The 26583-nt window shown below is 37.2% G+C and overlaps 1 protein-coding gene across 1 annotated transcript in view; it reads left to right on the top strand.

Moving 5' to 3' along the window:
- The window catches only part of ERO1B (endoplasmic reticulum oxidoreductase 1 beta), a 42655-nt gene extending 16312 nt beyond the window's left edge, over nt 1–26343 (top strand). The window contains exons 4-16 of the mRNA XM_090263394.1: nt 1352–1393; nt 2938–3020; nt 4201–4274; nt 8988–9108; nt 9229–9275; nt 11645–11656; nt 13628–13654; nt 16549–16641; nt 16776–17022; nt 17978–18047; nt 20106–20192; nt 21035–21168; nt 24798–26343. Of these exons, the coding sequence (XP_090119520.1) occupies nt 1352–1393; nt 2938–3020; nt 4201–4274; nt 8988–9108; nt 9229–9275; nt 11645–11656; nt 13628–13654; nt 16549–16641; nt 16776–17022; nt 17978–18047; nt 20106–20192; nt 21035–21168; nt 24798–24858 (1098 nt within the window). The 3' untranslated portion in view covers nt 24859–26343. The remainder of the gene's footprint in view (nt 1–1351; nt 1394–2937; nt 3021–4200; nt 4275–8987; nt 9109–9228; nt 9276–11644; nt 11657–13627; nt 13655–16548; nt 16642–16775; nt 17023–17977; nt 18048–20105; nt 20193–21034; nt 21169–24797) is intronic.
- The last annotated feature ends 240 nt before the right edge of the window (nt 26344–26583 follow it).

Raw genomic sequence — 26583 nt, 5'->3', positions numbered from 1 at the left:
GAAATTTTGCATTCCATAGTTTGAAGTCTAGTTGTGAGGGTCACTTAATTTTGTAATTCTCAGACTGCTACATATTGCTTGCATTAGTGGCAATAGCCAGGTTTACTTCATGCTTCATTTTGGTTATTAACTTCATATTTATAATTGTTTTAATTCTTTTTTTGTGATTTTTACATTATTCATGATGCTCATCTATGGGGTCTGCCTCCATATTTCCAAATGGCTTGTGTTAAGATTTGTTTCAGGCAAGTTATTGCATTTAGCATCAAACCTTTTAAAACATTGCTACAGATTTTGATTTTAACATACTGAACTAGGCTGCAGTAGTCAGAGGGTACTTTTGTCTAGTATTTATTCCATGTTTAAGTTCAGGGTCTTATAACTGTGACTGCTAGATTTGACTTGAGTTTCGTAGCTTTCTCTCCCCTACCCTCTGTTAAAGGTACTGGTAGGAAACACTGAAATGACAAAATGCTAGCAGCAAGTAACATTTTTATCATATATGTAGCCTTTTCTGTTGATTAGGAAAAAAATCTTTTATTATCATCATCATCATCATTATTATTTATATTCTTCAGCCTGACAGGACAATATTTATTCTGAGTATTTGGTTAAAATTTATGAAACATGAAAAAATTTTAGTAATTTGCTATTAATTTGATAACTCATAGATTCAAACATCAAAAATCAGTCCCCTGGGTTGATCAGAGGATCAGCCTGTGATTGCCTTCAGGTATGATTTTTGTTTAAAATAGTGTTTGGTAAACCAAGTTTAATAATTCATAGATTTAAGTCTAAAAGGAATTATTGGCTTTGTAGGAAAAATAGTTGAACCTGCGTGCAATTCTTCTATTGGTAAACCCTCGGTTAATCATATGGCCAAAGAACTTACTCTTATGTCTGCATTAATCCAAAATTGCCTAAACTTTAAATGTCAGGTTAGAGAAGTTAAAATTGAATTGAGCATACCATATTTTAAATAATCTTGAAATTTTTAAAGCTTCTGTTTCTGTGGTAAGAAAGTTTATAAAAAAAGTAGTTTAGTCATTTTATAAACCTAAAAATTCTATAAAGTATTAAATACTGCATTGAGAGTTTAAATGAGAGCTGATTGTGATGCTCTGATTTTGTGTATGCCATTCAAATTTCTATCCTGTGATTTACAGGTTTAAATTGGTGTAACCCTTTATCTTTTACCTCAAAGAGGTACCATGATTACAGAATTTGAATGAATGTATATTTTCTCCTCATAGAATAAAATAGCCTTGTGTTAGAGCAGTAACATTCTAATTTGTGAAGAAATCTCAAAAATTATGATTGCTTAAAAATTTTTTGTTGTTGTTCTTTTAAGAGTAAAATTCCTGTCGGAATTAAAGCTGGGAGTGCTAATAAGGTGAGTTGCTTTTCTTCCTTGAGTATTTCTGCTTTATGTTTACTGGTTGCCCGGGGTTACAGAAGAGAGTGGTAATATGGTTGAGTGGGAATTTTTGCCTTGAAGCTCCCTAATTCATAGTTTCTGCAGCAAGCACAGAGGCTGTATCTTCTCACAATTAAAATTCCATAGCTTCAGCTCTGTTTTTGGAACCTCTAGAAGAACTACGAAGTGTTACTACAAAGTCGGGTGGCCTCCTCTACAGGTGTTTCATTGTGCACGTATTTTGAGTCTTCAGTTTCAGTGAGTCAGCCTGTCATCGTCAGGGTTATACTGTACAGAGTAAACAGTTATCAAGGTATTTTGAGCCTAGTACTTTTAAATGGAATTAAACATGTTTTATTAAAGATGACCCTTTTCCTTTTCTGGATATGCTGTAGTTTACTGTGTTACTCCCACGTTTTTAGAAAACAGCACACATGTAGTTTTCACTCTTGCACATACATGTGAAGGTCCTCATACCCTCCCTCTCTGCTTCCTTGTGTGAGGCATCGTTTCTCCGTTTTCCTCTGGTGCTCTCCCCTGGGTGGTCTTTTGTTAGCGTTCACGTTCTTTTATTTATTTTTGTTTTAGATCTCAAGTAAGCAAATAAACAGTATAAAGACAGGTGAAATCCCTTCTGGACTCCTTCCCAGCCCCATTCTGTGTCCTCCCTCCCCAAAGTGAGACATTTTCTGAAGTTATTATGTTTCCTGTGATATACTTTTTATTTTTATATTTTATTGTACATGTATCCACAGTGTGTGTGTGTGTGTATATGTATATATATACCTTTTCTATGAATTTTTTAAAAATTTAAATACTATATATTTTTGTTTATTTAGATTAAAAGCATTTTTTCAGTGTGTATATTTACCGCATATTATGCTTCTGAAACTTTATCTCTGCTGATATATGTCAACTTCGCTAATTTAACAGTTGTACAGTGTTCAGTTGTATGGCTGTGCCGTGTCCGGTAGGCACGGGCACTTGGGCTGCTTTGGTTTTCGTCCTCACCAGCAGTGATGCCCTATAGCACCTTTTCTCTCCATGTGCACACACACATGTTTCTCTGGGTCTGTGCGCAGAAATACGGTTGCTGGGCTGGGGGTCTGCCTACCTCAGCATCACAGATGGGACCAGATAACTTTCAAAGGTGGTTGTACATCATCTTGTTCCTGTTTCTAAGTGTTGCTCTGGATTTGGTTTCCATAGCGGGACCACTGGTTCAAGGGTTGATGCATTTTGACAGCTCTTGATAAATGCTGTCAAATTACATTCCCAAGAGGTTTTCGAGTTTACATCATCTTCAACCTGCTGATAATGTTCTTAATGTCTTTGTTTATTTTTTAGGTAGAAACTTATGATTCATTTTCATTTGTATTTCTTATGTTTTTGAATAATAGGATGTATCTATATTTAGTATATGTTGTCATTGACAGATTGCCTGTTCTGCCAGGTGAGCCCGAAATAAAAGGGAAGGTAATGATTATTACTCAAACTTGTTTATTCTGAACTTCTTTCAGTACATGAAAGTGGCAAACAATACCAAGGAGTTAGAAGACTGTGAGCAGGCTAATAAGCTGGGGGCCATTAACAACACATTAAGGTAAGTTTTGTTTTAGTAGTCGTTTAAAAATTCTGTTGCTTATATCAGAATCTGCTTTTCTTGTGATTTTAAAACATTGAAGTTTCAATTAATTTTGAAAAGGAAGAAAGTATTCTTTATCCTAAACCCCATGCTGGCCTCGCTTCCTCTTACGGCTGGTTTGTCCTTAAATGTCTAAATCATCAGTAGTGCCTTTATTAAAAATAAAAATTTAGAAGATTGCTCAGCTTTTGTGGAGTTTATGGGTCTGTTCTTTCTGATTGTTATGGGAAAAGGAATCTGTACGTCGTCTCAAATTACGCAATATAAAATGACTGAATATATCTAGTAAGTGGGGAACAGAATATTACAGAAATTCTTTTTAACTTCCCTGTTTGTTTAGATTTGTACTTATGTACCATAATTGTTATAAACTTAATAAAGCTAACAGTTTTATATATCTTATTTATTGAAAAAAGTTTTAATTTAGAAAAGTAGAATAAATACCCATATATTCTCTATCCCAAATGAATAAATGTTAACATTTTCTACCTCTTGTAATTATCTTTTTAAGAAGAGAGCAATATCAAAAATAAAATTTAAATTCCCCATGTTCTAGTCCTCAATCCTTTTTTCTTTCCTTCTTTCTTAGAGGTAACTCCTGTCATGAATATAGTATATATCCATGTTTTTATTGCATGTGTATAGTTTTGTGCATACAAGTTTACTTTTACTTTATGTAAATGATACAGTACTGTATCTAACATTCTGCACCTTTCTTTTTACACTGCACATTTTGCTTTCTAGATCTATCCATGTTAAAATAGAGATTTGTTTCATTCTTTTAAATGATAAGTACTTCTCCTGATATAAATATACCACATTTTACTTATCTGTTCCTGATGGAATTTTTAGGTTGTCTCAGATTTTTTGCTTCTACAAACTGCTACCTTGAGCATCCCTGGTAATGTTTTTTTGATGCACACTAAAAGGAAAAGATCTATGGAAGTTAATATCTATGTTTTTCATATAGTCATAACTTTTCATCATTCCTTCATGTAACCACTAAATGAATTTGTGACACCATGTAATTAATAAAGAAGTGACTGCAGGTTATCCATTTTTAATTACATTAGAATATGTTGTTAAAATTTACAACTCCAAGTTTAATCATTTTCCTCTTTATTCCTCCTTCCCATAGTAATCAAAGCAAAGAAGCTTTCATTGACTGGGCAAGATACGATGACTCACAGGATCACTTTTGTGAACTTGATGGTAATAAAATAAACTATCATAATTAAGTTATTTCTATTTTAACCTTTTTATAAGACATCGAAATCAATTAAAATGTCAACAGTTAGAGCTTTAAACACTGCATGTCACCATGTGGGTCTTACTCATAATGGCATTATAGAGAGCCTATGTTCCAAGCCCTGTGCTAAATGCCTTCAGTATATTACTTCTGAACTTCCCAGCTACCTTACGAAGTGCATATTATTTCACGTCTGAGGAAACTGAGTCTCAGGAAGACTAAGTAACTTGCCCAAGATCACCCAGGAGCAGGAGGCTGAGACAGCATTTCCCCCCAGATCTGACTGAATCCAAAGCCTGTATCCTTTCCATTATAAAAGTCCATCTCCTATGGACTTCGAACTCAAGCCCCTTAGTTAAAGCTCTGTAAACATATTATAAATATGTTCATACCTTCCAATGTTGGGGAGGACTCTAATTTACTTCTCCACCACCTTCTTCCCAAGAATTCCCTGGAATAGTCCAAAGACAGGGTGTGCTCAGCAATAACTACCACTCTTCCTAACAGAAGGTGACGCAGAATTTTTATCTGCAGGAGACCATTCCCAAGAATTGTGTTAAGTAGGCTTAAATTATTCATTAGGCTTCTATCTTTACCTTTAACTTAATATTATCATATTTTTGGTGGTGGAAGAGAATTTGGAGCCCAAGCACGCATAGTTGGTACAGACAGCAGATGTTCTTCTGAATTCTTAAAGCACCTGGAGTGGCCCCACTGCTTTCTAAAGGGTTTAAAGACTCCTGTAAAATTACGCTGTCAGCCCAGGCTGCCATGGGACAGTTCACAGCGAGCTTCCATAGTGGTCTGGTAATGTGAGAGGACACGGAGGGACGCAGTGTTATTGCCATGGTGTACATGGCTCAGCAAGGATGGTTTTAAGAAATATGAGCAGTTTCTTTGGGTTATCTGGATATAATAATGTGCAATTAATAAAATAGCCCTGTGATGATATTTAGAATTGGCAAAGCAAGCCATTATACCTAGGTCAGGGACGCACGTCGCTGCTCTATCTCGTGCCCTTCAGTCGCCATTCTAGTTCTGTTTGAGTGCTTAACACGTGTAGTCACGTATTTCCAGCTTCCATATTACCTATTCTTTGATTAAAATAAAAATGTTTGAATAGTGCTTTATTTAACAGGTTTTCAGATGAAAATTATTACAGTGAATATATATTCTTTTGTAGCAAATGGATATATATTTCTCTTAAACATATTTAATAAAAAATGCTATTCAGGGGTCACTTGCTATGATAAGTGATGTGCTCATTACCTGTCATCAATATAAATAGTGTTAACTAATTTTTTAACACTAGCTTTTTGTCTAATAATAGTAACCTTTATATTTTAGGCAGTTCCTAAATATGAAAGCATGCTACTAGTTGGGTTACCATTCCTCTTCTGGGTAGTAATGTTCATGTGCATCACCATGATATATACATACAATTAAAAAAAAATACTGTCAGCGTAGTTTAGAGTCATTGCTTAGTTATTTCAGTTATCTGAAATCATGGGATTAAAACAGAAATCTGAAGAGTTCACCCCAGGTTATTGGAACTTATCCATACAGCGCTGCTCTCTGCTGTCCTGTTCTTCTGTCATTATTTGAAAGGAAGCTAATCCCCACAGATCAAATAGTAGGTTGTTAAATAATTTAGCAGTTTCTGGTAAGCTGCTGTCCCTACCCCTCTCTATTTTTTTTGTTGTTATTGTCTTTATGCATGGCTTGCGCCTTCCTTTGCTTCAGGTTTCTGCTCAGATGTCACCTCATCAAAGCCTGCTGTCACTCGCTGTACAAAATAGTAACCACTATCGCTCTCTGTCTCCTTGCAGTGAGGCCTGCTCACCCAGAGAACTACCTGGGAGTGCCTGGCAGGTTACCTAGTTTATCTGTTCGTGTCTTTCTGCCTCAGCCAAACTGTGTACCACCAGAGGGCAGGAGCCTGGCCTTTTCGGCTCACTACTGTGTCCCCAGTGCTCAGGGCAGTGGCAGGACATGGTCCATGTGCGATAAATATTCGCTGAATTAAGTAGTTGGCTCATAAATAATCTACATAGTGTGATAGATTTTTTACTTTTCTATTTTCCCTTACTACATGTTCATTAATTAACAATATTGTTTAAAACAGTAGTTTTAAAAATCAGGCTATACATCATAATTATGTGGGCACTTCATAAATTGGAGGCTGTCCTGAGTAAGTTGTGTTTCAACAGGGACAGAGTGGTGGAGGGTTGTAGGCTCAATCCTGAGTCTGTATCTCACTATTTCTGATCTGTGTCCACAAGCAAAAAGTCTGCACCCTGCACTGCCCTTGTTACCATTATTTTAAGAGACTTGGTTTAGGAGGTGGGAAGGAGTAGGTAGCCTCCTGGAAAATGCAGTGTAGCCTCATAACACTGATATTAAATTGGGACGATGACAAGAAAATTCAGTTGGGGATAGCAGGTATACTTGAGAAGGAAGCAAAACATAGTTCAAGTTGATGAATTCCCAGAATTACGTATATTCATTCAGCGGAAGTTCCTTGAATACTTGAGTAATGGTTGTTAGCATGGCAAATAGAACAGCTTTGCCGAGGGACAAAGAAGAGAGAACCCTTTGGGAAGGGGACAGAGTAGGGATCCAAAGAAAACTAGTTGAATGATTGATACAGCTGCACTAATGGAAAGAAGTTGCAGTTTAGGAACAAATGAGTTAAAATCATGTCACCAGCACTGGTGTGTTTATAGGGGGCTTTCTCCCACGCACAGTCCTCAGTCTGGATGTGGAGAAGTCTTGTCAGTATAGGTCAGGGGTCGACACGCTGCTTCTGTGAATGGACAAATGGTAAGGGTGTTAGGCTTGTGGACCCCATGGTCCCTGCACAGCTGAGCAGCTTGGCCGTAGTAGCGTGAAAGCCGCACCTGAGCTGGTGGCGGGTTTATGTTCCCATAAAACTCTCTTCACAAAAATGCACCGCAGACCAGACTTGCTCCACGGACCGTAGTTTGCTGACCTCTTCCTCAGGTTAACAAAACCTGCTCTTTCTGGTTGTTTCGTAGTTTTTGTTGGGCAAAGAGGTTGATACTAGTCCAATATGCATGTTCACACACACATTCTTATACGTGTATAACTACACACTTGTGTCAGTAAATATATATATGTTTAATAATATTTGTAAAGTTTATGTACATGATTGGATTAATTTTGCAAGTGAATTTACTCAAGAAGAGCTCAGAGAAATTAAAAATATATAACAAAAGCTAGAGAATTGTAAAATTTTTGTTGGAACTTTACTATATATAAAAGCCATACTTATATTATTAACTTTATAATTTGAATCTTTGTTTTTAAATTAGGATTTAAAATTTAGATTATTCTTTTTAAGTCTAGAGTCAATGTATGACCCTGAGCAGTTTCTGTGTATCCGTCTGTAAATTAACTGTTTTCGGTGCCTTGTAAAGTGGAATATCTATACGATGTTCGGGCTAGAAATAGAGCCAATATTCTCCAAAATCAGGTTTCCGTTGTCTCCAAGTCTGACACAGCTCACTGAGTGTGAGTAGTTGTAAGTATCTTTGTGCTCTTCCTGTATCATGTGCCAGGTAGTTCTTGGAAGGCATGGGTCAGGATGCAGTTTCCTCTCGTGGTTATGGGTAATCTCAGCTTATGGTCATTGAATGGCCCGCGAATGCTGACAGGAAATACACTGTCAGGTAATGTAAAGAAGAGGGACCATATTTTAAAGACCATATTTGACCACTATTTTAAGGCAGGTGCCTACATACTATTGACTTAATGCTTTGACTCCAAAAAAGTAGGAAGCACGTAAATAAAGGAGCACACCAGTGCCTACCTCTGTAGCACTTCAGCTTATATGTGTTATGATCATACATTTGTGAGCATGGTCATTATAATTTTTCTATAGGTATGAAGTACGTGTTTCCCTTTCCACCTAGAATGTGAGCCTAAATAATAAGGACCATTTTTCTTTATCTTTTGTGTCCCTCAGCAATCTCTGTTGAAATGTTGTCCAAATAATGCAGATCTAGTAAATGCTCATTTAGGTTTTAACACAGAAAATGGTTGTTTAATTTCAAATGTCTTAAGTTCTTGAAATTATGCCTACTGTATTGGTTTGAGAGGGGGTGGAAAGCACTTCAGTATGTTAACATTGGTAAACATAAGTGACATCTTAAAAAATCAGACCATTGTGTAAGTCTAGGAATGATCAAATTTGAATCACAAAGTGAACCACTTACTTCATAAGTCAAAAGAGAGAGTAACAGGATCTCTATTTTAAATACGATATATGTTAACAAATAAATGTTCTCAGGCTTGTGTTTAGATAGGTATATATTATACATCAGGAAGAAATCAAATAAAATATTAAAACAGGTGATGATTCTGCTCGGTCTTTTCAGTCCTGGTGGTCAAAGTGAAGACGCAATGACCACCTCCAGCAGGGTGGGGGCCCTGCCTGCCTTCAGAGCTCTCACTGTCCAGAGGAGACAGAGGGGGCTTTTCCTGTTTCAAGGTCAAATACAGTCAAAAGTGCGCTCCCCCTCTGCTGATTAAGTAGCAGATCCCTTGGAAAGTGGAACATTTCTTTAACCTTCTGGTAGTCCTGTTTGCTTCGTAGTGCTGAAGTTGAGACAAATAGTAAAACAGAGATGGTTTATGAATTGTTTCTTATTTAGATGAGAGGTCTCCGGCTGCCCAGTATGTAGACCTGTTGCTGAACCCAGAGCGTTATACTGGCTACAAAGGACCGTCTGCGTGGCGAGTGTGGAACAGCATCTATGAAGAAAACTGTTTCAAGTACCTGGCGGGGGCGAGGAGGGGGAGGGGGGAGCGTGTTTCTGTCTGTTCAGAAAAATTACGTAACAAACTCAAATTGTTTCAAGTTTGAGTTTTGTGGGTTTTTCTTTTTTTTTTCAGGCCTCGATCTGTTTATCGTCCTTTAAATCCCCTGGCACCCAGCCGAGGTGGGTTTTTCTTTTTTTAAATACATTTCAATACTTTTAGAGATTTACAAAATGTCTTTGTAACTAAACTTAATTTGAGAAAGTTTTCAGCTGTTCTTTATGTTGCATTAATTTGAATGATCAAAGGTATATTAAATGCTCATAGTGAAGTCTCATAATTACTACATGTTTTTATTGAGCACCTGAAATGTGCCAGGCATTAAACTAGGAGCTTTATGTAAAATCTGCTCCATTATGCGAGTAATCGTATATCAGCAGCTTCCCGGGGAGCTTTTAAAAACCTGGAAGCCCAGGCCCCATCCCATACCAGTTAAGTCCAAATTTCTGGGCAACACCCAGGCATTGATATTCTTTAACTCTCCAGATGATTCCAGTATGCAGCCAAGTTTGAGAACCAGTGGCTGATGAGTGCCTCTCAAACTTAGCATGCATGCTCATCACCAAGGAGCCTTCCGAGATACAGGTTCTGATTCTGTAGGTGTTGGGCAACGCCCCAGATTGTCACAAGCCCCCAGGCGATGTCCAGGGTGCTGGCCCATGTACTATACTTGGAGTCATCGGAGGCAGAGCAGTTCCCCAAGTTAGGTTGCCTACAGCCTGCAGTGTCCAAGAAGGCAGCCACTCGCCGCACTGGGCTACTGAGCACGTGAAATTAAATTTTACATTTTATTTAATTTTAGTTTATTTAAACTTAAAAACAGAAGCAATGTAAGGTATTTTTGCCATTAAACAGAACTTAATTGTTTTTGGTAGGACTGCTTAAACTCTTGTTGTATTATAGTGCATGTATACTGCCTACTTCCTGCAATGTGGATGTTAGAAAGTATATTAATTAGAAATTTTTACTAGAACAAATGTAAAACTACGTGTGTGTGTGGCTGGCATTGTGTTTCCGTGGGACAGCATTGCTGTAGACAGTTGGAGGTCACTCAGTATAAAACTTTGGGTACGTCCTCCGTCCCTTCTCAATAGGAGCCAGCCCCTGGGAGCGACCCTGTAACTGACTTGCCATTGCAGTGCTTTCTTCAGACCAGGATTGTAAGAATGCGAATTTCCTGGCCTAGGTTTGTACCTTCGTGCGTTTCTGAGAACCAAAGGGACTTAGAAAGGCTGCGTGAGCACACTGCTCCTAGATGCCCACTCGATCACAGTGTGGCTGGCATTCATCCCGGCCTCATCCTCACCCTGCCTGCAGGGGACGCCGGGTCAGGAAGGAGGCGCACATGGCTTCTTGTCCCACTTCGTAACTTATGCTCTGTTTTCAACTTAAATGTTTTTATCACACAAGGTTTTACAAAAATTAGGACAATACAGAGGTTGCATAAAGTAAAAAGGGAACCCTCCCCCACCCCCACCCTGCCTCCACACTGTTCCATAGGACAGTTTGGAACACTTTTGGACAGTTTTCCTATGATCACTTACTCTTTTTTTTGAGGATTAGAATTTAAAAAATTTCTTTTATTGAGGTATAGTTGACATATAACTATATTAGTTCCAGGTAGTCAGTTAGTATAATGCCCTCAGGGTTCATCTATGTTGTCACAAATAGCAAGATTTCATTCTTTATTAATGGCCGAATAATATGATCACTTATTTTTAAAGTAGAAAATATAATTGTTCACTTAATAAAACCATCAAATCCTGAGAAACGCTTCACTTCTGTATTATGATAAATCAGAGTCGTGAGATTGCTGGAGAATCGAGGAGGGAAGGAGAGCGCTACTTAGAAAAAGACAGAGGGGAAGGAAAAGGAAAGAAGTAACGGGAACATGAAAGGGGGAGATGGGCTCGGGGAGGAAAGAAGCCCCTGGTGCTGGTGGTGCGCTGTCTCCATGGAAACTGCAGGCTGTTGCGTCCGCACTATTCCTGGGCCACCACACAAGGCTTCTGCAGCCGGCTTTCCAGCAGCTTTTGAACAGCAGAACCTTTTTACAGAAAGGAGATGCAGTGAGGGTTTCACTGGTGACGGTTGGGGAAGAACTTTTGTCAAGGTGTGTCTGTGCCTGGGAGCAGCCATTTAAAGGACAAAAGCATTCCAGCAAGGAAAGGACGGTTCAGGGAGGGTCCTGTAGCCACGATGATTAAAGGAGTGAGCTTGTATGTTTGTTAGTTAATGATTGAAACTAGTGGTCTTTATGATCATGTTAGTTGCTGATATTTCTTGTATGAAAAGTGAAAATCTTGTTGTACATTTTGGCCTATATTCTTAGTAAGAGGTCTCCTTTGCAGGGTGACTGCACACTGAGGTTCATGGTGTAATTAGTAGTTGAGCACATGGGAAATTCTAATCCCATATTTAAATTAATAGAATTGGAATCTGAACTGTGTAAGGCATTTTCTAAAATCTTGTCTATTGTTTTCTCTTTCAGGAGAAGATGATGGTGAGTTAAACTCTTGTGTTTTTGTTTCAAGTAGAGGAAATGTTTTCCATAATCAAAATTTGGCTTTTCCTTTAATTCAAAAGAAAGTGTTTATCTTATTTTTTAGAAAGTAGCTACCAATAAATAGTGACAAAAATTGAGTCATTTTAGTAATATAAAGTTATTATATGTTAAAAAAGTATAAAGATCATTTCCCCAGATGTTTAGAACAGCAACCATGATCACATGCCAAGTTCTCCATTTTCTAGTTATTATAATCTACTTAAGTACATTTTGAAGAAACAGAAATTAGGAAACTTTGACAAGATAATGTGTCTTGTGACTTATTTATTTTCTTATTGACTTTGAAATTTATAACCTCAGTTATTATAATACTTGTTCTGATGAATAATAGTAATTTATCGGCTGTGTGTTACTCTGGGTTACTGAATGACTGTTGGTTATTCGATGCCCCCAAATTGTCTAAATACTTATTTCAAGTGAATAATTACTTTAAATCTGCGTTCAAAGGCATTCTGTTCATAGTGGTGTTGTGCAGGATAGAAAGATGTGAAAAAAAGTGATGCCTTCCCTCTAGGAGCTGACAATATACAGCAGAAAGGATAAGCTCTACACATAATGATAAAGAAGTACTAAGGTTGCAGGTTGGATCCCCAGTCAGGGTACATATAAGTATCAAACAATGAATGCGTAAATAAGTGGAACAGCACATCAGTGCCTCTCTCTTTTCTCTCTCTCTGTCTCTATTACTCTCTCTCTCTCTCCACCTCTCCCCCTCCCTCTTTCCCTCCCTCCCTTTTCCCCCCTTCCTTCCTCTTTCTCTCTAAAAATAAATAAGTACATTTTTAAAAGAAGTACTACACACATATAATACAAATACTCCATAATAAAGCTCTGTAGAGGTGGAGAAAGTGTTTCGCTGGAGTGATCTGGGAAAGCGTGGGCCTGTAGAATTGGATAATATGTGCCATTTGGAGAAACAGCGTGGACCTAGGAGTTGAGAAAGGAAGAATCAAGCAAGTTTGAGGAGACACCTGTGAGCAGTAAGAAGTACTTTATAAAGGGGTAAATTAGAAAGATGAGTGGAGGCCAGATTATTGAGAATCCTGGGGGCTAGACTTTCCTGTTAGCTGTTGGGGACTTTTTAATTAAAAAGGGAAATAGTGATGAACTATCCTTAATAAAAGGATGTTGAATCTGTAGGAGGATATTGGAGTTTTGCAAAGTGTGTAGACTCAGGAGGCATAATAATTCCCTACCATCTAATTTATCCCCTAGATTCCTACTCAGCTCATCTCTGTCCTGAGTTTTCTTATCATGCTTTGCTTTTCTCAATTAAAAGCAAATAAAATAAGGATAGGTAACCTAGGAAGTGCATTGCATTAACTCTTTATCTTTATTGACTATTATTTTGTTTCTCAGAACAAGCGTTGGTCTAGAAGTAGTTCTGTTGGCGTTAGTACTCAGATAAGTCAGGGTCCTCCTGTTCTAGTCATTAGCTTTACTGAAGAATCATCTTGAAAACTAAGGGATTTAAAAATTATCCCTTGACATTTAGTAGTCTTAGATAATTGAGGAAATATACCTAGCTTTACTGGATCAGGAAAAAATGGAAGAATAGATTTTTTTTGTATTAATTGTAATACACTTTTTTTCTGAAATTTTAAAAGAATGCTATGTTATCATCAAAAGCAAATTTAAGATTATTAAACTCCCCCCCTTCTACTGAATAAGATTTATATAAACAGTTTGACTAAAATGTTTTCTCAAAAATTTTACTAGTCAGATATCATTTATAAGAACAATCTTCCAATACTTAAATTACTTTTGGGCTTTATTTTCACATGAAACAGTAGACATTTCTAGAGATATTCCTTAATCTGTCATACAAATATGTATAGGCTTAATTTACTCTAATATGTAAATTACTATTTTAAATATTTTAACCCAGTTCTGTGTGTTTTTTTAAAGGAGAATCATTCTACACATGGCTAGAAGGTAAACTGTGTCTTTGTTTTAAATTTATTAGATTCTTGTAAGAAATGTCTTGATTTATTTAGTATATTTTTATAAGTTTGAGAAGTCATTGCCTAGACAAGTCATTTGACATTGTTTGAAAGAAAATAACATGTTTTAGGTTATTATATTTTGGCATGCAATTATTTGAAAATTTTGAGGCCAAAAGTCAGCATTATGGAAATACGCAGAACAGACACTGTCGTCAGGCTCCTCAGGCTCCTTCCTTCTGCAGGGGAAGCGCATCCCGGCTACATCTAGTTACCACCATGCAGACCTAGTCTTTCAAGTTGTCATTTTTATATATGAAATTGAGTGAGTCTAAATTTGCTGAAAGGAGGAGAGGAAGAGCAAGGAATTGAAAACTCATTTGAAAAAATAATGAAAGAAAACTTCCCTAATTTGGTGAAGGAAATAAGCATACAAGTCCAGGTAGCACAGAGTCCTAAGCAAGTTAGGCCAAAATAGGACCACACCAAGACACATCATAATTAAAATGCCAAAGGTTCAAGATAAAGAGAAGATCTCAAAAGCAGCAAGAGAAAAGCAGAGAGTTACCTACAAAAGCGTTGCCATAAGACTATCAGCTGATTTCTCAAAAGACACTTTGCAGGCAAGAAGGGACTGGAAAGACATATTCAAAGTGATGAAAAGCAAGGGACCTACGCCCAAGATTCCTCTATCCAGCAAAACTCATTTAGAATGGAAAGGCAGATAAAGTGCTTCCCAGACAAGATAAAACTAAAGGAATTCATCATCAGCAAGCCAGTATTACATGGAATGTTAAAGGGACTTATTTAAGAAAAGATCAAAACTATGAATACTAAAATGACAACAAACACAACTATCAACAACTGAATCTAAAAAACAAAAACAAACTAAGCAAACAACTAGAACAGGAACAGAATCATAGATATGGAGGCCATATTGAGGGTTATCACCAGGGAGGGGGAAGGGGGAGAATGGGGGAAGAGGTGCAGGGATTAAGAAGCATAATTGGTTTGTACAAAATAGACAGGGGGGATGTTAAGAATAATATAGGAAAGGGAGACGCCAAAGAACTTATATGCACGACCCATGGACTTGAACTAAGCAGGGGGATTGCTGGAGAGAAGGGCGGTACTTGGTGGAGGGGGCAAAGGGAAAAATGGGGACAACTGTAATAGCATAATCAAAATATACTTTAAAAAAATTTTACTAGAGAATTTAATACCTAATGTTTTATCAAATTAAGTCAGATAATATCCCTTGTTACTGTAAACATTCCAAACTGGCCATATACTCTAGGAGGAAGCTACAAAATAGAATTTAATTTCTACATTTCAGTCTCCACTCATGACAATGGGAATATTTTAGCAAAAAATTCTGAATTATGGGATGAGATCTCAAAAGAATCATTTTTTCCCTGTCAGAGGCTACTTCCTTCAGAGCCGTCTGTGGTAGAACACAGAGTAAATTTAAGATCCAAAAGCTCTTCAAAAGATGCAACATAAGCCACACACACACTCTGACATTTTAAAACCCCTCTGCACATTAATGAGGTTACTTCGTAGTTTCCACTGTTGAAGGTGATTTTTTCCCCAAGAGGAGTGGGGGGGGGGGGGGAGCAAAAAGGACCAAAACAGTAACAAAGAAACAATAAAACCCTGATGGGTGTTCAGTGAGGAAAAAGCCAGTTACTCTATATCCAGTGAGTTTTTAAATCATACTTTTTTGCATTATTATTTATTTTTAAGTTTTTCTATAAAGAACGTTTTCTAAAAATATGTTAAATATAAAATTTACCATCTTAACCATTTTTAAATTGATTATTTAGTGGCATTATTTAGTGGCATTATTTAGTGCGGCGCACCTGAAGCCAAGCTGTATTGACTCCGTCTTTCCCTTGGACCCTTCAGCTGCGAAGAGAGGGGGGGTCTGCTGCATGGGCAACAGCAGACCCTCCATATTACCCTGCCCAGGCTCTGTAGCTTCAGCGTCATCACAAGATGTCGATTCAACACGGGAGGAGACAGATACCATGTCACTCCCGAGTCGGACTGCGCAGCCATTCTCGGCGGTGCAGATGGACTCTTGAGAAGCTACACCATCGTCTCTCGAGACGGACGGCTGCCGACGACGACGACGATTTAGTGGCATTAAGTACATTCATAATACATGTTACTCTTATAATAAGAGAAAATCGTTTAAAAGGAAGCAAGGGTAGGACAGGATGGTGAAATTATCTTGACCTCTATTTTGAGCAAAAGCCTATCTGACTGACGAAGTCTGTGTAGAATAATTTTCTACCATATTCCTGAATGCCAGCTGATATGATTCTATTCATGTAGTAAACTGTTCTTCAAGTTTTGGCTCCTTACAAGTGGACATATAGTTAACTAGAATTAGAGAATTCCAGAACAGATGATTAATAAGACCTACCAAAGGACCTGGCGGAAGAAGAGAAACCAAATTTAGTCTCTTCTTGCTCCATCACCAAGCAGGTTCAAAGAAAAAACCACTACAGGGAAGACAGAAGGAGAAACGGCTCTTGTTTAAGCCAAAGCAGGACCTGATAATTACACTTGCTTCAGTTTAACCTAAGTCTGTGCTGTTGCCTTCTGGGTAACGTGGGCACCTGCAAAGTGTATCCATAGCGTTTGAACATGCAGTAGCCCACATTTTCTGTCTTACTCCAAATGCAGTTATCATTCAGTTCACTCGATTTGGAAGTCAGAAGTGTATGTTCTCTCCTAGTGAGAGAATCTTGGTCTAATTATTCATATTATTCTTTGATTTATTCTTAATGTCCTTGAATCTTAACTTTAAAAATAAGCCGGTGTACTGAATCTTCAGTATTTCAGATGTGATATCTTTTTCAATATTTTTCTGTGTAGGTTTATGTCTGGAGAAAAGAGTCTTCTATAAGCTTATATCAGGACTTCACGCTAGTATCAATTTACACCTATGCGCAAATTATCTTTTGGAAGGTAATTAGATTTTTACATAGAAATTTTGCCCTCTATTAGTGGGAAAATTGTTGAGGGGGGGAATACATATTCTCTATAGAGAAAAAAATCTTACATATTAAAAGTATATCATACATTTCTCTTTCTCTTTTTAGAAACCTGGGGTAAACCTAGCTGGGGACCTAATATCAAAGAATTTAAACGCCGTTTTGACCCTGTGGAAACCAAGGGAGAAGGGCCCAGAAGGTTAAAGAATCTGTACTTCTTATACCTAATTGAGCTGCGAGCGTTGTCAAAGGTGGCCCCATATTTTGAGCGCTCAATCGTTGATCTTTACACGGGAAACATAGAAGACGATGCAGACACAAAGTCCCTCCTCCTGAGTATCTTCCAGGACACAAAGTAAGACTCCAGTGGGCGCTCTGAGACACTCCCCTCGGGGTTTCAGTGAGGCAGCCCTGAAATACAACGGAAGCTGGCCTCTAGCAGTCACTAGAAAAGCGAGCGCTAAACGGGGAAGGAAGGCAACAGTCGACAGAATGGCAACATTTAAGATTTTTTTCTAAAAATGTTAAGTGAAAATCATCTATTACATATCATTGCAGTTCCACACTTGAGAATGAGCTGTATTTTAAAATATAACTTTAAGTTTAATGCTACTTTAATGTTCTTTATACCAATTTTATAGTCTTTCAGTTGCTATTTAAGTTCAGATGATATCATATGTTACCGTATCTACAGATACCTAAAGTACATTGTTAGCCTGACTTTCTACAGTATGACCTTTTAAAAAAATGCTGGGTCTAGCCTGGCTGCTGTAGCTCAGTGGATTGAGCGTTGGCCTGTGAACTAAGCATCGCTGGTTTGATTCCCAGTCAGGACACATGACTAGGTTGCACGTCAGGTCCCCAGTTGGGGGTGTGAGTGAGAGGCAACCACACAGTGATGTTTCTCTCTCTCCCCTTTCCCCTCTTTTAAAAAATGCTGGGTCTAAAACTTGAGTTTATTGGTTGTTAAAATGAGCATGGAGGAATGCTGGATTAAGAAGTACTTAAAGTAAATTGTACATTACATTTTTTAAATGCTTTACAATATGGAGAGTGATGTACATAAAATGTTTTTAGTTACTTTAAAATTATTTTTCATATATTTTTAAAAAACATTACATGCCTATACATTACAAAGCTGTCTTTATCTTGCTTTAGTCTATTATTGAATAGTTTATGTGAACTGTTTGTTGCTTTCCTGTGTTACTAAATCTTACATATGAGTAAATTATGAATTTTAAATATTTGTAGGGATAAAACATTCTATTTGGATTTTTGTCTGTAACTTAACAGTCTTGTCATTTCTTCAGGTCCTTTCCCATGCACTTTGACGAGAAATCCATGTTCGCCGGTGACAAAAAAGGGGCCAAATCATTAAAGGTAAACAGTTCTCGACTGGGGGACAGGGAGTGGAGTCATTTACTGGTTGTTTTCTCCTCCTGTTCACCTGAAGTTTTCTTTTCCCGTTCTCCTTGTTGACGTTGGTCTGATTGGGTTTCCTACAAATGAGACAATAAGCCCCTTCTCCACACCCCCCTCAGTTCCTTTCTCATTTCTCGTTTGACCAGCTGCCTGGCGAGTCCTCAGCCATTGCGTGGCCAGTGAGTCTGGTAGTGTTGGTACGTGTCTTTAACGGGGAGCACTCTGAGAGTTCTCTTCCTTTAGAATCACATTGTGTATTGTTGTTTTGATGCATCTTTCAAAAAATCCTGAGCTTTAATCCACTTTGAAGGCAATAAATAGGATATTTTTCTAAAGTTTATTTTATGGAATGTTACAGTTTATGAAACTCTTTATGTTTTTGTCCTTATGGACTAACATAAAAGGCAAAGATTGCTTGTAACCTGAGATATAAGGAGAATATATTTTAGGGACATTCTAAACTTACGTGAGGAGGTTTTTGTTTTCCTTTGCTTACAATAAGTACATTAAGGAATACATTGTACTGCAAATGGTTTTCTAATACAGCTCCACAATCTTTTTATTCAATTCCAAAATACAGAAAGCTCCAAAAACCAAAACATGTTTCTTGTGTTTGGTGCAAATTAGTTAGCAAAACCTAATTTGAATTGATGTAAGAATATTTAGTCTTTTAAAAAATTTCTGCTTTGTGTAAATATTCTTAGATGTTCGTGTAAATATTCCTACAGAAGATTTAATGTATTTGATTACAGGGTGTTGCCACACACTGTGGAGAAGTGTCTCATAATAAATAGTGAATGTACTGTGTTTCTAAAATCTGAAAAATTCTGAAGCACATTTGGCTCCAAGATAGTTTAGATGTGCATATGCTACGTGAACTAATAAATTAGTATTGAGTGGGCCCCATTGGTAAGAGTTTCTTGGTATTTCTAAAATGAAATAATTTAGCTATACAATATTTTAGTTTTGGTAGGCTGTTTTATGGTTGTTTTAGAGATATATTGCTATTTTGGCATTTAATATGATAATTCATTTTTAAAATCTAAAGTGGTTAATTTACTTTTGTAATGTTTCCTATTTCCTAAGTATTCATACAAATATTCTACTTCTGACCTTCCAAACGCCCTTGTGTAAAAGGTATGACAACCATAATTATAATTATGTATCTTTTTATAGATGAGGTACAGCTAGCTTTCAGCTACAAAATGCTGGAAACTTTGTTTGCTGTTTTTCAAAGGCATGTAAAGTAAAACTAAGGCCTATTTTTCCATCTGTTCCAAAAACCATGAATTGGATGAGATTGGAGAGCAAATAAGTGTTTGTCTTCTATTTATACTGTCTTTTTCTTGGCCAAGGTATTGGTTCCTCAGGGCTTGTGGTGGCCAGAGTTTTCAGGCTACATGTCTCCGGCTTCACGCAATAGAACTGTTCACCTTGGTACAGTAAAATGATTTTTATTTCCAAGTTTGCCATGTGAGGAAGAAATGGAAACTTTCTCTTAACTAACGTTACCCTCAGGTGACATGAAACTGCCCTGAGCAATAGGAGCGTGCACAGGTGGTCACAGGCAGGTGTCTCCCTGTGTGGCTAAACCCCAGGGCCCTTCCCCGAGAAGCCGCCCACATGGGGGTGAGCTGAGTGATTTGGACTCACACAAAGCAGGACGTGAAAACGAAATGAAACATAGTGTAGCTATATTTACCACTGGTTGTACGCACATGTTAAGGGGAGGCAGCTGTGCAGTTCCTGAAAAGAAAAATCCACCTATTACTTCCGTATTGGTGCTTTGCACACAGTTGTCCCTTGGTGAAGTTTGTTGAATTTTAATATGCGGAATGAATTTTATACATTTTCATGAATGTTTTATGCTATCCAGTTTCAAATAGTTTTCTTCTTCACTGCTGAAAAACAACTTATTCACTAATAAACTTCAAAACTTTTTATTTTCTATAATTCAGACAAAGGGAGTTTCATTTTAACTGTGTAATGAGAATACAAATATTTTCTGCATGTTAGGAGGAATTCCGGTTACATTTCAAGAACATCTCCCGTATAATGGACTGTGTTGGATGTGACAAGTGCAGATTGTGGGGCAAATTACAGGTTTGTGTGTTGTTTTCTATTTGAAGCTCTTACTAACCTTAAATTTTCTCACCATGGTTCATATATGTATGTGTAAGGACATTTTTCCTATTGCACTATGTTAGTGATTTTGATTTTAGTGCATCTGTTTCTATTGATACAGTCTCAGATTCATTTCTGAAGTTGGTGGTTATAAATAGAGTCTATTTGTATTCTTTGTACTTATAAAAAAGGTAAAGTGTAATTACATAAAAAGACTTAATTGTGAGATTTCGGTCACTGAATTTGTTTCAGTGATCAAAAGTCTACCTAGTCACAAAATAAGAAAGTTCTGCCAACTTTTTATATCAGTATGAAGTTCCCTATATATTCTATATAAAAAAGGATTGATGTTTTGTATGTTATTTTTTTTTCAAATGCAAGTCAAAATCAGGAGACAGTTTTTTTTTAATGGAGGCTACACAGAAATCAGATTTTTTTCCTCTTTTTCTCTAGTGCTAATAATTAAGAAATTATTAAGTGTTGGTATCAGTAATAATTTTTAAGTTTTGAGTCACTAGGGGCTATAAAGAATGCTTTCAAGATTAAATATTGAATATTGTAATCCTATTGTCATATTTTCTAGGTTAAAAAAAGGTTTTAGTGATTTGGAATACTATGGTATGCATTAAACTATTCAGCTGAGTTAAATTTGTCATGTGCATGATCTGTGAGGAAGTAGAAACTATATTTTGCATAGTTTAAAAAAATGGTGATGTTCAGTTCATATGCATTTCCTGACTCTTGTCACAGTAACTGAGTATTCAACCTTTATAGTAGTTATGGTATGATTTTGATTGTAAGTTTATTATTATTTTCTTTAGACTCAGGGTTTAGGAACTGCCCTGAAGATACTATTCTCTGAAAAAGAAATCCAAAAGCTTCCAGAGAACAGCCCATCGAAAGGATTCCAACTCACTCGACAGGAAATAGTTGCTCTTTTAAATGCATTTGGAAGGTAAGGAGGGACTGGTTTCTCTACTATTTTCAGCCAATTGCAAAGGTCATCTCTGCTGAGGTAGTTTGTTTTCCAGACAAAGAGAAAATTTTTATCATATATTATCATATCTGTACTCAAAAGCCATTTCTCTGCAGCTCACAGTGTTTCTGTGTTTGCCACTGTTGCTCAGTTTGCCTTTCAGTTGTGGAAACAATATTCTCCCCTATCATTATCCTCCTTAGCTGCCCATCAGGAACAGTAGCGATCCCCAGAGCTTGGTTGAGAGGTGATGAAAGAAAGAGAGACGAAACCTTTCAGCTGCTCTTATTTCTTAAACTGAGGGAGGCATTTCTCTTTCGCTTATTCTTACCCCACTTTTTCTGTATGCAGATATATAGTTTACTTTCTGTTTATACCACAGATGGGTCCAAAAACAATTTGAATTTGCCTACAGAGATACATAGAATACCAACTGAGTAATAGAGATAGAAGGAACAGAATTAGAGAAAAATAATACTAAGCTGCCCTGGGAAAAAAAAATGCAAAAAAGTCAACTCAAGGAAGAATTTTTTAAAAAAGCGAAACAAGTGATGCAGAGATTATTTCTTATGTTTTCTTAACATGCATTTATAAGTTAAAAAGAAGCAGTTAAGCACTGACTGGTGTGGCTCAGGGGATTAGACATTGTCCCACAAACTGAAAAATCGTTTGTTTGATCCCCAGTCAGGGCACAAGCCTGCATTGTGGGCCGGGTCCCCGGTTGGGGGTGTGCGGGAGGCAGCCCCACATTGATATGTCTCTCACGCATCGATGTTTCCCGTCACCTCTCTCTAAAAATAAATAAATAAAATCTTTAAAAAGAACGAGGCAGTTAAATTAAACATAAATTTGTTGCCCCTTCCTCATCTTAAGAGCAAAGATTTCACTTGTTGCCTCCCTATATTTGAAGATGACTGTGTAAGCAGAGGTTTCAAATAAGATGGTCATTTCATGAAAAATGCAGTCCACCCACTTAGGAGGCCTATAAAGATAAAACAGGAGAAACAGAATTAAATTTAAATTATTTAAAATGCAATTTAAATGAAAAAGATTTTAAACAATTTAAACATTTTAAATCCAAATACAATCAAATTGACAGAGACGCAGATGTTAAATGAGCTTCCTCAGAATTTCTCTGAGCCTCACAAAGAACATGAACTGCCAGCCTCCCGCTCTAGTTCTCCCCGAGAGCCTGGTGTTACCGCCGCTGTTCCCTAGAGGGCGCCGGACGCAGAGCCAGGGCGGCGGGCGGCCTGGAGCGCGGAGTGTGAGCTCAGGCAAATCTCTTGCCTCTTTCTTCGTCTGCTGTTCTGCAAAATGAGGCGGACCCACTCCGTCCTCACAGGGTTCCCATGAAGGTACAAGGTGGTTACATATGACAGCACCTCTTAAACCACAAGATGCTGTCTGAATCCCGTGGCAGTGTGGGTGTTGGTGAAGCTGATTTGCAAACACTGCCATCGGATGGTTAGTGTGCCTTTTTTTCCCCCCTGACCAGGATAGGAGAAGCCTGTCTTCTCTTAGGGGTGATGACCCAAGGGTGGGTTGGTCATATGGAAAGGTACAGCCTAATTTAATCCCCTGTTCCTCCCCAGGGGAAAACAAATAGTGGTTAGCATTCTTCTTTTATATTCAGTTGAGTTGTATTGTTTTCCTGATATAGATTCTATACATTTCTTCTCCCTTAATGAATGTTACAGTTTTTATTTATTAATGGGATCTGTTAACTTCATTATATGTTCCACTTAATTATCATACCGTTGAAATAAGTGATTTTGGCTGTACTGCCGCATAAAATTAATGTTAACTTTGGGGAGTTCATGCGTTAGTCTTTATTAAGTAGACTGGTGGTTTTTCTCTGTCTGATAACCTGTTTAATACAGTTAATACCTGTTTAATACCTCAGTTAGGGCACCCAGCACTGTGTGGCTTTGTCATGTGATGCTAGTGAGCAGACACATACAATGAGCATTGCCTTTGGTTCTGGACATTGAATCCTGGAAAATGTGGTTTATCTTGCCCACTCTGCAAGTGACTTTTTTATACTAATGGCCATTTTTTTAAAAGTTTCATTATTTATATCAAATGGTTTGTTTTCCAGGGAATGGACAGATATGGCATAAATATACCTGTTGGATATTACAGTATATTTTAGTGCCTCTTTAAAAGGGTAAAATAATAGTAGGTAAATGCAGGCATGCTGTGTGCCTTCCTATGTTTATCTTAGAATACTAATAGAGAAGGTGGAAACGTCTCCTGGGTGATACATCGGGAGGTCTGGACTGCATCTCCACAGAGACTGTGCTGCAGTCAGTGCTGGGCAGCTTGTGCTCCCGGGAGAGGAAACACCCCATAGTCATCTGATACTCTCTATCCCTAAATCAGACTTGGAGTGCGGTCTTTACATTCTGAGTACATCTGCTATTTACTAAACTCTCTTCTTTAGTTAGTTAGGCCTTGGGCTCTTTACTGCCATCTTCATGTATGTTTTGGCAGGTTTCTGTGTTTTTTTTTTTAACAGCTACTTTGTTGAGATACGGCGTATGATATTATACATCTATTTTTAATAATGGTATTGTTTTTTTCCTAATAATTAAAATCTGTTTCAATCCTTTACTATTTTGGTGATTACAATAAGAATTCATATTCTGTTAATCCCACAACTTGTCAGAATATAAGGTCAATGAACGGTTTTGAGACCATAGAGAGCCTGGTATTGGATCTGATGAACTGGTTGGAATGCACCTACCAGCTGGCTGCCCCTGGGAAAATAACTTGATCTGGTTGAGCCTCAGCTTGCCTAAAATGTAAAATGTTAATTTTTTCTACCGTGTAGAATTTTTATTACAGTTAATGAGGTTATGTGTGTGACGTGCTAAGAACATTGCCTGGCATATCCTAAGCTCTTGGTATAAGAAAAGTTATCATTTATTAAGTATTTAGACTAAAGAAAGGAACTGAATACTGCATACTATATTATCCTGTTATAGAAAGAAAACATTAGATATTTATTGTATCCACCCTGAATTGTACATAAGGATAATTGAGCTAATAGAATTATTTTGTGGTTCCCATTCCAGAGTTTTACTGCTGGACCTGAGTCCAGAGGCATCTTATTCATTCATTCCTTATTGAACACCATAAATATGGTACTCAGCAGTAGACAATATAAACAGAATCTTTACCTTTAAAGGTTTTGGAGCCAACAGTAAAAAGCAAATTAGCGTGTTTGGGGAGCAACAAGGAAGGAGCGGGCATTTGGAAAGAAAGTGCAAATGAACTTACAGACTGAATGTACATGCTTTGAGGTTCTTTACTGTAATAAGTTACACATGGCACTGTTCCTATCATTAATCTGTTGATAATAAGAAGTAACTGGCTTCCTTTGCCCCTTCTAAATCAAGACTGAAGAACCATAGCTCTATGTTTTATTAATTTTTAATAAGTAATTACAGCCTACTTATTTTAAAATGAAAGCTTCAGTGTTCAGTATTGAATACACTCTTTTTATTTTGGATTTTGCTTTCAAATTATAGCTCATATAAATATCACTTGAAATATGTAATATTAGCTGTACTATACTAATGTGCTTTTTTTTTCTCCAATAGGCTTTCTACAAGTATAAGAGAATTACAGAATTTTAAAGTCTTATTACAACACAGTAGGTAATAAAGGCTTTTACATGTCTCATTAGAGACATAAAGTGACTGTGTGAGGACCTTTACTCTTGGACATTCAGCAAAAGGAGACTAATCTTCAAAGACTTCAAGAATTCTGAACTCTTAAAGAGAAAATTCAAATGTTCACTTGAATATTTATGATTCTTAATAGACTGTCAATTAGAGGTATTTATAAAAGAAGTATATACTTTTAAAACATGTAAGTTATGCTAATTCTGTGTTAAATTTCATATGTTTCCATCTGGTGAACATTCTGCTGTTCTATTTGTTTAGGATTTGTTTTGTTCCTGTTCTGCGTGTTATGCTTTATTTCTGGTAGTCAAACTGAAATGACTATGTCTCCATCCTAGTAACACTGTCAACAGTCTGTCAGGGCAAAGGGCAGCTAGGGAGCAAGCATTGTTGAGGGCTGGTCTCAGTGTGACAGTTTATCAGAGACTGACGTGTGTAGCCTTGCCTGGCTCGGGGTCACCTTTTAGGATGTGCAGGTTGTTCATGTGACGATTGGCCCTTTCACTGTGCAGTTTCAGAAGTTACTTAAGAAGCCTCAGGACTTCAGTTTCATTGGTTTTTATCTTAGTTTTGAGTGGCTGTTGTAGTTTTGTTTGGGTCTGAAGGGCCTGCTTCAGTAAAAGTAAATAAGTACTGTTCCCTGTGCCACCAGACAGCTTTCCTGCGCAGAGGGGCGGCTCAGGACCTAGACATCAGTTTCTGTTGATTTTGTGTTTCTTTGTTTCTACTCCAATTTTAGGAATTTCCATTTGCTCCAAAATAAGACATAAATATTTAACAGTTTCTGTCTTAATAAAATTTGAATGGGATTTTATGGGTTTATAATGCCAATTTAAAACACAAAATTTACTATTTTTAATTAAAGTAAGCATTTTTAAAGAATTTTATTTTAGAACACAATCTATGCAATCCTCTCAATCTGATTTTCTTTGGTAGGAGATTTCAGCAGGTAGGTTAGTTCCAGACGCTTAAGTGCCCCTCACCCTGCATTGTCTCGGTAGCTCTTCGGGTGATTCGAACCAACAGATGATTCCTTTGTCCTAAACAGTCATCTTCTAAACCTGGATTTAAATGTCCTCAATATTTTAAATACTGATCCTTTAAAAAGATGTTAGTAGAGGTAATGTAGTTAATTTGGAAGATTGCATCTGTGTGGAAGTGATATGGGTACCAGTTTCCCTTAGACTCTTTAGTCTTACGAAGTAAGTGCTCTTAAACCCATTCTCTTCTGCCGAAGTCTGAGACGTGGTCATTGATTTAGTGGTGTATTTTCAATTGTATTTAGTTGGCTCACACCTCTTTCAAAATAGTTAGTCACCCTTGGAGGGAGGGATATGGTTGGAAGGAGTAAAGGCCTCACTAGCTAATTATTTTCTTACCCAGTTTCTCATCTTCATAGAGTTGGATGTTTGTTGTTGATGGTGATGTTTGTTGTTAAGTTGAATAAAACAGGCTGGCTTGATTGGAGTCTTCTCCAGTTTTTCATTTTAAGTATGCAAGTATCATATGGTGGGAAAGGGGGACCTTCAGCAGGTAAATGTGTTAAAAAGTGAATAATATTGCTGGTGAATTAATAAGAATTATTCTTAGTGTTCATTCAGAGTTTAAGAAAATGTGAAAGTTTTATATTTTGTCTATTTTCACTGTAAGTTTAAAAATCTGTTTGGTAGTGTTACTTCACTGTTCCCTCAGTTAAAGATAA

Source organism: Furipterus horrens, unplaced genomic scaffold, assembly GCF_987537825.1.
Source record: "Furipterus horrens unplaced genomic scaffold, mFurHor1.1.pri manual_scaffold_15, whole genome shotgun sequence".
Classification (NCBI taxonomy): domain Eukaryota; kingdom Metazoa; phylum Chordata; class Mammalia; order Chiroptera; family Furipteridae; genus Furipterus; species Furipterus horrens.
This window is presented reverse-complemented; position numbering and strand designations above follow the sequence as displayed.